This window comes from Pseudoliparis swirei, chromosome 15, assembly GCF_029220125.1.
Source record: "Pseudoliparis swirei isolate HS2019 ecotype Mariana Trench chromosome 15, NWPU_hadal_v1, whole genome shotgun sequence".
Classification (NCBI taxonomy): Eukaryota; Metazoa; Chordata; class Actinopteri; order Perciformes; family Liparidae; genus Pseudoliparis; species Pseudoliparis swirei.
In genome coordinates, this window is record NC_079402.1 from 11,838,263 (window position 1) to 11,851,005 (window position 12,743).

The 12,743-nt window shown below is 42.0% G+C and overlaps 1 protein-coding gene across 1 annotated transcript; it reads left to right on the plus strand.

The window, feature by feature from the left end:
* The first annotated feature begins 38 nt into the window (after nt 1–38).
* ndufa8 (NADH:ubiquinone oxidoreductase subunit A8) lies at nt 39–6,117 on the plus strand. Its single transcript, XM_056433071.1, has 4 exons — nt 39–215; nt 1,620–1,783; nt 3,786–3,951; nt 5,603–6,117. Exons 1-4 carry the CDS (start codon nt 174–176, stop codon nt 5,738–5,740), a joined length of 510 nt encoding a protein of 169 aa, XP_056289046.1. The 5' UTR covers nt 39–173; the 3' UTR covers nt 5,741–6,117.
* The last annotated feature ends 6,626 nt before the right edge of the window (nt 6,118–12,743 follow it).

Genomic DNA, 12,743 nt, shown 5'->3' on the forward strand with positions numbered 1-12,743 from the left:
CCGGTAGTGTCCGCGCTCTCGACCGCGTCATCAGAACGCGCCTCCAAGCTGACAGCGGCAGTAGCCGAGCTGACCTTCCTCGCGGCCTCGTCGCTCGTCCTGGAGCCAGACGAGGACCTTGAATGTTTAGAATTTGATCTTCTGCGTTTGTTTGACCGTACAGACACGCAGCCATGTCCGCCCCACTGGACGTGCAGGATCTGAAGGTGGACGAGGTGAGCAGCGGGTGTTTTGTTTATGCTTGACTGGAAAGTATAGCAAGGCAGAACATGATAGCCAACCAGCCGCCCGCTAACGCGACCTGCGTTATATGAGATATATACATTTATTAATCCCCAAGGGGAAATTAGTTCTCTGCATTTAACCCATCCTTAGTTATTAAGGAGCAGTGGGCTGCAGTGATGCGCCCGGGAACCAACTGGGGGTTCAGTGCCTTGCTCAAGGACACTTCGACTTGCAACAACTAATGGGGAGAGCGGGGATCGAACCGACAACCTTGGGGTTGCAGGACGACCCTCTTACCCCACTGAGCTACAGCTCAGCTTTTTATGGTTCAAAACATGCTCAGTCCTTCATCACTTTTGCCACTCGTGTTACCTGCCTGTGCTATGATGAAAGTTAAGCTAATTGGATAATGTAAATGTTTTATAAACCCACCAGCATTTATTTATGAAAGCAGCTTAAGTTCGTGAATGGATCTACCTTGATGACATTAACAGCCCTAACGTTTTTACTATCTCTCTTTAAAGCCCACTTTACCTCTTCATTTCCTTTTGGTGACAGTAACCTCACGATGTCTGCATTCAAACGAGACTGTCCGGTTTATGTCTGCAGCACTGTTCGTTGACACATTGATCTTGTCCTTGGAAGTCAGGTGTCAGCTGGCAGCACCTTGTCGTTTCTTTTCCCGAAACGTAGCTATATGGAGTCACTAATGCAGTCATAAACAAAAGTCGTGCAGGTACACGTTTCTTTGAAATTCAATGTATTTAGAATTGCACAGTACATTACATTACTTTCGTTTTTTCTGAGAAAGATAGTAAGTTAGCTTTAATTAAATATACATATTATATACACACATGTATTGATTATGGTGTATGAGACTAGACTTTGCTTATAGTACAGTATATATTGTCCTGAAATTACCATTAGAGGTCAACACAATCTGGCACCTGGCAACACTCCTGTAGTTATATAATGTAAAGAGATGCTGGACAGAGGATTACATAGTTGTCCTCCAAGAAACGGCTCAGACCTTATCATAGCTGTCTATTAAAATAACAGTCTATTTATTTTTGTTGCGGTTCAAAATCAATAAATACAATAAGGCAGGCGTTATGCACTTTTATCTAAAGTTCTACTTTTCACTATTTCAGCTAGCCGAGCAGGTTAGCTGCTCCAAGTTAAGCTACACATTTCCTAAAGTTCTCTAAACACTCAATGATCCCTTATATTCAGATCAAACACATTCTTTCTCTTTACTGCAACCCATTTGAATGAAAGGTGCTTTACAATTATAATATATTATTATTACATGCACAACAATATTCCTGTCCCTGAAAAATGTCTTAAAATGTTTTAGTGAATCTACTTTTTTGTAATCATCTGCTTCGGTCCAGATCAACGTGTCCTCTGCAGTGCTGAAGGCTGCTGCCCACCACTATGGCTTCCAGTGTGACAAACCCAACAAGGAGTTCATGCTCTGCCGCTGGGAGGAGAAGGACCCCAGAAAGTGTCTAGAAGAAGGGAGAAAAGTCAACGAGTGTGCACTCAACTTCTTCAGGTTAATCTCACCCAGGCGGTTCAATTATGTTGGTGCCAAATCCCCCTGGTATATAGAGACGCATGTCTGAAGAAGGTCTTTCTAGAGAGTTTAGACGTGGTGTGTTTTCTCTAGAGATTCAGTACAAAAGAGTAATCATAATTAGGTCACAGTAAATAAATTAGACACCTAGTGTTTTTAGAGATGAAGGCTGCCACAATACTGTCATCTGCTAAAGTTATGGTCAGCGAGTGATTGAAGATGCGGCTGAACTTTGGAGGCAGATAGAGGGTGCAGAGTTTGAGTCCATTTGAAACTGGTCAAAAGAGGTTTACGGCAAGAGTTTGTTTGAGTTTATTCCTTCTGTGATGGACATATGGGTAGAGCCCAAACACTGCTGTCGGACAGCTGTGATTCAGTTGTTAAGTTTACACAGTTTCCGATCCTGGTAATAAGCTTTCCGTTCTGTTGGCAGTTGGCGGAAGTGGGATGCAGATGCAAATGCCAGTCATCTGTTGCCAAGTATAATAGTTTGCTGTTTGCAAAGCATTGGAGAAAAGTAGGTTCTGGTGGGTGCACCATCTGGGATGGAGGTTAGAAACCAGATTTGATAGAACAAGATAAGGAAAGTGTAAGATAACTTGGTATTTCTGGTACAGATGTTTATGGCACATCTGTCCTCTGCTTGTTCAGTGTTTGTACTAATATGCTCTGAAGCTTAAGTGTTGAGTATTTGTAGCTACATTTTAAGTCTTCTGGTTTTTAAGATATTCCAGGGGAAATGGTGTCAATGTTGTGATGTGTATCCAAATGGAAGGAAAGAGGAGTGGTTATTTAACAGACTGTTTGTGAATACATACTCTCCAGTACCCTGAAAAAACCCCAAAGACAAATGAAGAAAAGGCACTTTTCAAACATGAATAAACTTCTGCAAAGTAGTGTAGACTATATAATGAGTAGCACCAGCCTTATTGCATGAGAGGAGTATGGTGGTAAAGGACATCTCATGCTCTTTATGGTGTGTTTATGCCTCATGCCATGACCAAACGGAATTTTTAAGAAAGGAGAAATATGTACACATTTGGTCGAACTTTAAATAACTTTCCTGGGATGTTGCCAGTATTTCAAGAGTTATTTTCCATTTAGCAAGTAACTGTTTTACAGAAACTATCTTAAATCTTTTGGATAATGTTCCCTCATCGAGTTAGTATTTATTCTTGCAACGCCTTTTCACTTAATATCCTCAGATTGTCTCTAAATAAATGTGGATAATCTTTACATTAAAAAAACATGAACAAGTTAAATACAGAGCTTATTGTGTCTATAAAACTGCCCTCGGGGGCTATTAGGGGAAGTGGTCTGGGGTTCCTCACCCTGAACTGCTGGGGCTGTGTTTACTGAACGTTTTGGAGAGAGCGTTGGTTATATCCTGATCTGATGTCCATGCAGCAACTAAGGTTGTGTGTGTGTGTCTGTTGTGTGTGTGCGCCTGCGTGCCTGCCTGGCTAAAACAGATTGTGTTTCTGGTTTTCAAAAACACATGCCCTCTAATTTATAGCTGAAACAAACAACCGACACTCTGACCCCAAAGATAAACTGAGAGTTACTGTGAAAGAGCAAAACCTATAATTATTATAATGAGGAAAGATTTGAAAAGCTGTAATTGCACCCAGGACCTGGTTTGATTCTTAGGTGCTTCTGGCAACTGCCAGCAACTTTATACAGATCATCAGTTCAGAAAGTTTGTATTATGGGGACTTCAAATATCTTATGTTGTAACCCACAATTAATTGGAGGTGCAGTGTGTATTTTCAATCTCTGTAATCTTTTCAACCCGTATATCATTTTTTAAATGCCACTTTTCCTCCTTTTCACAGTACATTTAAACATATTAATTAACATTAGCCTTGTTAAGGGGAAGAGTTCCAGTCCAGGCACAGCAACAGGGTTTTTTGGACTATTCTAATTGTGATTGTGCATATTTTATTCTGTTTGAAATCTCTGTTTGCATCCTTCCTGATAGGCAAATCAAGGGAAGCTGTGCCGACTCCTTCACGGAGTACTGGACCTGTCTGGATTACTCAAACATGGCAGAACTGCGGCACTGCCGCAAGCAGCAGCACGCCTTCGACAGTTGCGCCTTTGATAAACTGGGGTGGCAGAGACCCGAGCTGGGAGAGCTGTCTAAGGTGAGACTAACGGGGAATTGACTGCCTTCACAATGTGAGCAGCTTGTCTGATGGGCTCGATTCTGACTGATTATGGGCTGTGGAAGAGGCTCTGATTGCATCTGCGTCAGCATCTCATTCAGCTCCAGTTCTGAGCAGGCAAATCACGCATTTTATGTTGCTTTGCTTTGTTTCATCAAATTGCCATCTTTAAGGGCTTTAAAGGTAGCAGCAGTCAAAACAAGACCCCAAACTGAACTTGACAACAGCTTTTTGGACTTCTATTTCTGTAGTCTTTGGAAAGACACAGGGACAAACCTGGGAGGGTGTGAATGGCTGTAATCAAGTCTTTCTTTTTCTTTTTTTTCACAAGCCAAAAAACAACATATGAGCAGGGAAACAAAAGAACAAAAATCTGACTTGATATCACTTTGAAAAATATCCAGGTTGATTGTCTAACAAGCTTTCCAACAAAATAAAAAACGTATGTTTGAGATGTTGGGAGTAACATAATTTTGGAAACCAGTCAGATTCAGAGATATCCAGTCTTGGAGAAAGACGAGAGGATGCCAGGAACAGAGGAACAGAGTAAATGAATCACATTCCTGACCCAGAAGTCACACACAAAGTGCAAAGTAGGGAAAAAGAAGGCGAGAGGATGAGGTGGGTAAAGAGGAGCAGAGCGGCTGTAAATCATGACTAAAGGGAAGAGCTGCAAGACTTAGAGGGGATTTGAGGAAATAAACATGGTTTCTTTTATTGATTTGATAATCTATTATTTTTAGAAGCCTGCTCTACAACATGAAATGTCTGTTTGCTGATTCATAATTTATTAGACCTCTCACAGATTTGAGTCACTGTATTTTGTTACTGTCTTGTCAGATATTGGCACAATATACAAGTTATAAAATCCCCTCAAATATAAGGTCTTTGTTGTGATACAGGCAGGATTTTGGCCGTCACCATCTTAGCTTTTTTCAACCAAAGGTGTCATAAGAGGGTGGAACTAATAAGACATTTTTAGGCGACCAACATGTTACCTTCCATGAACTGAAACACTGTGAAAGGGTGAAAGTTTTAAGAAGAAAACATGGATGATGCTGTTCAGGGACCTGTCAATCACAAGGTAGCCACGCCCGAGCATACCCTGCTTTATAAATTGTGCATAGTTTACTAACTGAACATCGTGTTGTATGGAAGAAGACTTGAAACCGGCTATTGACACCATACACTCATGGTATGAATACCTACTAAGGTAATGCATCAAGTGAGAAGTAGGAGTCGCCACTAATGGCTGTTAGAAAATACATTTAAGGCACTTCTCTTTTCAGACCCGGGGGTTGCCGCCTGTTCGGCACTCACGTTATTTACACAGTTTACCCATCAAGCTCTAACGGCTAACGTTCAGAGAGGCTCCATTGAGTTACATGAGGATGCGTTCATGCTCTGTTCAGTAAACATGAGTTTTGGGCAAATTTAATTTGCAACATTATCTTGATGTGTTCAATTAAATCTTATACAAATATTTTGTACAGCAATGTAAAATAGCTAAAGAGGGACCAGTCGAACTTCCGTACATTTGTTTTTATCTAAAAAACACTTGATGAGAACTGTGGACCGTTAACACTGACTTCAATGAAGCGCATGACGCACGTGTCTTTTTCTTTTGTAGGTGACCAAAGTGGCGACCGAGCGCGCCCTTCCGGAGAACCCGTACCACTCCAGGCCACGTCCTGAAGCCAACCCAGTCATCGAGGGTAAACTGGAGCCTGCCAAACATGGCAGTAGATTATTCTTCTGGAGCTGGTGAGGCAGCTCCAGAAAGTCCGTCACCTTCCCAACACATGGGCTCTGTCTAAAAACATCTTGCCTACAGGTGATCATTGATACATCGGCAATACTTAAAAAACTTTAAAATCTCTCTGGTGCAGACGCCATTAATATGGATGCTATAGATTTGGCACATTATTTTTCGTGGTTTTGGACAGGGCTTATGTCCCAACAGTCTTTTCATCAGCTGAACCTCCAGCGTCGTCTAACAGTTGTATAAAGGAAGGAAGGAGAGATGGATGATCGTGTTAACAAATTCCATGGATACAGCTTTCTTGCCCACTTCTGTAAATGTAATGAGTGAACTAATGCAACATGCTGTTATTGTTGTCAAATAATAAAAAAATGTAATTATAATTCTGGATTTGAATGTCTTTATTGATCTATTAAAGACTTGGATGCCTTTTTAAAACGGAATACAAAGATGTATGTGTGTGTATGAGAAAGATCCGCTATTTATGTGTTGCCAGACACAGTTCCTCCAATAATGTCAAATTGTAGGCAACACCATCATGTTTGCACATCTGTGTTTTGTCAGTGTGTATTGTCACTTATAAAGGGTGAGGTTGGAGGTCAGGGTTCAGGGTCATTACCTGCAGCCTGAGAGCAGCTTCGGCTTCCTCGTTTTCCTCCCAGCTCACTTCCTGCCTCCGACCTGGACTGGAAGGAGACGACGGGAGTCAGTTCAGAGATCCACTGTGAAGCGTGGACTGGTGACCTTCATTCAAAGGAGATGAGAGGACAATTCAGAGATGCTGGCCTGTGGAACACCTTGGAGGGTGCCAATACACACACACCCACACACACACATACACACATCCACTCACGTACTACCAAGACGTTAAAATTTAAGTTACCATAAATGTTTTGTATTTGTTTCAGCACATACGCTGTTCAAACACTACACTAGCAGTAGTTGCCGTGATTTGATTGTCAGGCAGGTTGAATCTTTAACCCATGTGCCATGTGGTTGATTTCTTTGGGGACCAGTAATATTCATTTGGCAGCTTTCTCACACTCCGAAGCAAGTATGTGGCCCGAGGGTGTTTGCTTATGTTGTAAAAACATCTTGTTTCAGAGCACAAAAAGAAAGCGACTTGACCAACTCAGAGAGGTCGACAGTTATCTTCCGTCGGTCACTGGTCTGAATATTTACAAATGCCCTTTGAGCTTTTCTGGTTTTGCTTATTTTAGATGGAACATTGATATCACTTGAATGTATTTTCTAAACTACATGTCAGCAACTTTATTCCCACAAGTTTATTTTCATCCTACAGACAACCTTTCAACACAGTCTCCAGCGTATGGCCCAAAGCATCCCTATATGTTCAGCGTCACTCTGTGTATGTACGCAGACATGCGTGTGCACGTCTCCTTGTTTCTACAGGGCGGCACTGATGGTTGCAGAAATCCCCTCGCAAGGTGTGGTCTGGACTTGAGGCCTGCACAGGAAACCCCTGACGGACCCTCGTCTGACCTGGACAGACAAAGGGAGGGGGGAAGAAGGGATGCAAAGAGGACAGGAGGTGTGGACTGAGGGAAACATGGAGGAGAAGGGGACGAGGACAGACGAGGTAAAAAAATTAGAAAATACTGAAGGAGGTGGTAGATGGGAAAGGGAATTGGCGCAAGAGAAGAAGCGCAAGTTAAAGGGAGGTAGAGAATCAAGGGAAACGAGAGACAGGGTTCAGAAAAAGTGAGATCCAAAAAGTGCACGGTGGGTAATGACTTGAAAGCTGGCAGACAGACAGAGTGGGGTCTCGGAGGTTGTTCGGTGGCTGGCGGTGAGGCCCCGGGGCTCGTGGCAGGCCCGTCTCCATGCGACTTGCAGGAAGCGGAGGGTCATCGTTTGACACCGCACCGCCACAGGAAACGGGCTTTGGCACAGGAAAGAAATACAATACAGCGCTTTCACAAAGCTACAGCCCGCCTGGGAGCCCGGTGCGCTAAAATACTCAAACAACCCAGCTTGTTCATAACACAGGACTGTCAATGTTCCCATTGTTCAGCGTCAGGCTGGACATAATAGGTGCTTGATGCGTGAAGTGGTGATGAGCACCAGCAGTGATAGCTGGTTTCTTTTTTCCTCCTTTCATCACTTCACCTCTGTTCTACACAGCCAATTTGTATTAACTGGCATTGTCAGCAGCGCCGTTATTTATTTCTCAAAGCAGATTTGTGGTGCATGCATCTATTTAAATACACATGTATTAATAGACCTCATGATATCTGAACATTTACGTTGAATTCCCTCTTTCTAAAGTGCATGACCAATGCATTACTTTGGTATCAGCATAACGCAACAGTACACCTCTCTTCTTCCACGAGATGTCAGCTGTATCCATGCCCTTAAGAGCCCCTGACATGTGGGTGCACTTGATTTGACAAACTCTAAAATGAAGGTGAGTTTGATTTGTTTATGTTGGTGAATCTTCCGCCATTTCGCTCTGTGATCTTGAGGCTGAACATGTTGAGTGTTGCTTTCATGTCTCAAGTGCTAGACACGATGGCTTTGAACTGACATGCAGGTTGCTCTCTATAAAACAACACACACACACACACGCGCGCACAAGCCACAAGTACCACCACTGCATCCACGGCCAGCACGCATAATAATCTGAGAGCTTCAAAAGGGTAAACACACTCACACATGCACATGTGCTCACTTACACAGCAGCTTTTAATCTTTGTGTTTTCTGAGAATGCAGGTGCATTTACATGAGACAGAACATCTAGACCAATGTAACTTATTTATTTATGTGCAAATTAATGTTGCTATGCCACTGTCTGGTGTATTTGCCAAAGTTGAGCTGCTTTGATAATTATTACACAAAATAGACTCACTGGTAAAATGGCCAAGACTGTGAGGTAAAAACAGTACAAAACTAGAATGGGCACTCGGTAGAGCGCATACCTTCGCATATCACAAGATCGGGCATTGAATTATGAACATTTTGTTATTAGTTGCATGCCAATTGGACAAAAATGTATCGTGCTATGGTAAAAAAAGAGTTTGACCTTTCCATGACCTTGACCTTGACCTTTGACCCGATTGATCCCAAAATCTAATCAAATGGTCCCCGGATAATAACCAATCATCCCACCAAATTTCATGCGATTCAAGAACATTTTGACCTGTTCATGACCTTTGACCTTGACCTTTGACCCGATCGATCCCAAAATCTAATCAACTGGTCCCCGGATAATAAACAAGCATCCCACCAAATTTCATGCGATTCGGTTCAATACTTTTTGAGTTTTGCGAATAACACGCATACAAATAAATAAATAAATAAATAAATAAATACACGGCGATCAAAACATAACCTTCCGGCATTTTCAATGCGAAGGTAATCACATCTAAGAGGATTATGTCTGCAACCTTAAAGGGCCAGTGTGTCGACGTTAGCGACATCTAGCACTGAGGTTGCAGATTGCAACCAATTCAAACTATGGGGCTGATGTGCAAATAAATTAATAATAAAGGAAATAAATTCTGTATTTTATTGTCATATTACATATTGTTACATACATACCCATCCTTAGGAGCTGCTGGGAAATGCCCGGGGAGCAACAGGGGGTTCAGTGTCACGCAACTAAGGAGAGAGTGGGGATCGAACCGGCTACCTTGTGTTCTCAGGACGACCACTCTCCCCACTAGCTACAATGCTAGTATACCGGAGTTAGCATTTATATTTTATGTTTAATAATAAATGTTATCTCTTGGAGAAAGTGGAAACCGGTTGTTCTGAATACAACACTGACGTATCACCTTTTATGTCGATGTGGAGAACTTGTTAGCAAACATTTGCTTATTTACATATTCAGCGGCTACTTCATTTGGAGTCGTGTTTTTGGCCAATCAACAGATGTAAATCCAGTACTCACTTTTCTTTTAGTGAAGTCTTGGCTGCTAAATGCTCAAACGTTTACTAGCACAGCGCTTACTTTGTCTGTCTGCCATTTGGCGCTGGACAGGAAGTGTGCAATCTAATCTTAAAGCATTTTTCTCTGGCAACAGCTGCCTGCGGCTACAAACAAGATTGACAAGCGAGAGTGAACCAAAAGAGAAAAATTGGCACGGCAAAACCAAAACAGTGAGCTGAAAGATGCTATAAAGCTCGGTGGAGCCGAGGGAAATTGTAGATTTGGGTCATATTTGTCCGTGGGGCAGTACGAGTGAAGCATGTCATATCATACCTACTCATTGGACATACAATATGTAGATTGTAGCTTATATAAATACCCTCTGTATTAAATTATCTTTATTGAGGATGGGTCCTTTTTAATCATGCTTCACACTAATATCATATTGCAATTAGTGCCTTGCTTAAAGTATCAGAAATGATCTTGCATAAACGCGCACACACGTGCACACACACACGCACACACACCTTCCTCTGCATGGTGAAAGAGTGATGACCACGTCTTGTGTTTTGCATTCCAGACAGACACGCTTCACAGCTGCTCTTTCATGCTGCAGTTTTGCCGAACGCCTCTCAATGCGGCCCTTAAAATAACAGTTGGCACATTTTAAGCTTCCACTCAAGGTGTGAGTTGGTCAAAGACAAGACGGAGCAGGAGAGCTCTCGCTTCGCAGCAAACTAATGAAGATCAGTCACACATTGACACACATTGACACGAGGGCATGCAGGTAAACACACTTGAACAAATGCGAAGCAGAATATAGACACATGCAAGCATGCACATTACCGGTAGTGTATGTGATTTAATCTGCAGGACGCAGCTGGCATTTATGTCTTTGAGAATTTATTCACAGAGTTTTTTTTCTTCCTCCCATGGTAAGGGTTGGAGTAGTATTCTAAATGACTCCACCAAGACGTCGAGAGGGATTTTTCCGAGGGCTGGACTAACTCGGCTTATGCCATGTGTTTAAAAATATAACTCAAACCATTTCTTTTTAGTGCCTGTTTACTCTGTGGTATCTGAGCAAATGGACTAATGGGAAGTATGTGATGAAACGAGACGTCCAAATGACAGCGCAGGCTGTTGTCACACAGCTTAACGCTTAACAGTCAAGAAGTTGTGGTCTGGGAGCCATGCAGCGCAATGTTTATTTGTCTACAGGCGTTTGTGCATGCATGAGTGTGTTTGTTCGATGTGGTTGTTTGATGCATATAAAGTGCTCCAAGCAGCCTTGAGTGTTGGTTTATTTGTGTATTTGTACATAATTGTGTGAGTGAAATTCCTACGTGTGTGCTTGTATGTGTGTGTGAGTGAGTATGTGGGTGTGGGTGTGTTTGTGGTGCTGCAGCTCCTTCTGGGCTGGCCTGTGTTTATCTTGGCCTGATCCCAGACCTTCATCACTTCTCTGCTGATAGCTCCATTCCTCCATCTCTCTGTCCCTCCAGCTATTTACAAGTCTACCGCAGACTGCCTTTTCCTGCGTGCCAACATCCAATCATTTTCTTCCCCGTCCTCTCCTCTCCTTCATACTCTCACATTTGCTTTATTGCAGACTGTTGATCAGTGCTCTTCCTCAAAAAACTAAAAAAACATCCTGGTCTCACTCTTCTTTTTCTCAGCCAAATAGTTCAAACACATCCGCATAAGCACATCCGACGTTCATTCATTCTTTCCTCTGATTTATTTACGCACTGACGTATTTGTGCATTTGTCTTGCTGTACTCCAAAACAAGTAAGTATTAATCCAATATGATAAGAGTTTTCAAAGCAGGCATTTTGAAAGACCCAGGTGTAGCTAATAACATTAATGATGGTTCTGTTCCGTTCAAGTATCCCCTATGCGCGATACCAGCCATCGTTAACTTTATTAATTACACCTGTGCTTTGACCTCGAGTTATTTTACACAGTCCTTTTAATGCAGTGGCTCAATAATTACATAATCAAGCTTTGTTGCTTTTGTTAGGTTGAAAAAAGATCTGAAGGTCCCAGTGCGGGAAACAAGTTCCGGATTCAGAAAGTTATATTATAAGGTATTTGATAACAGAATAAGGATAACAAAGCATATATATCTGTCCCAGCCTGGCACGCTCACGCTTCAACGAGTCCACAGGCTGAAGAGTAGTTAATGCAATCAGTTAGCTGTCTATCGTATTTTCGCAAGGTGGTCAAATGTATTGTGCCTCACAACTCCTACGGCATTTAATAGATCCTTTCACTGTGCTTAGAGCCAATCATTGGTTAGTATGTTGGTCACATGCATAGAGCTTTACATTTCACAGCATGCTATTGGCTAACCCCAACAGGAGGCGGGATTATTTTATCTACAATGCAGCAATGCTACTCCCACTACTAGCATACTTCATATACAGTCCTTCACAATAAGAGGAGTTCTCAAAATAAAATGTCTGCTTCCGGTTAAAACAGCTGTTATGACAATATCTAGTAGAAACTCCCATTCTGACTACGCCTCCCAAAGTCAATACATCTCATTCATACTCACGTCATGCCATAGTTATAATAAGCATAAAACATCCTATAGTCAGTAGTACAATTACAAGAAAAATACAATGATTATACTTATACAGTGGTCATATTTTAATTGACAGTGGCTTTCTACTATGTTTTAATAACGCTTTCTTTAGAATATCCTGATTATCATAGCTTTCTTATGTATTAATTTAAAACCATAGACTTTCTTATTTTCATGTGCAAATATAAAAACCATTCCAACTCTACACTATGCAACCGCTGCCTGATAGTGTCTTATTTACCAGGTCATGACTTGATACTTAAAACATTTAGTTTTTAAGTCTTAAATTAAATCAATTCTGGCAGCCAAGTTTCACAGCAGACAAATCCAACTTGAGTCCAAGTCTCCTTTGCTGAGGAGTCACTTTACTCTTGTCAACCCTCATCTCTCTGACAGTACCACAGCATCAAAGGGACTTTTACTGAAGGATATATAGCCAAACAGTATCCCCCCCCCTCCCCACTGAACTCCAGCCAGTTATAATCTTGCTAGTAGCCAGAGTTGACTTATTCCCATGCGCTGGGA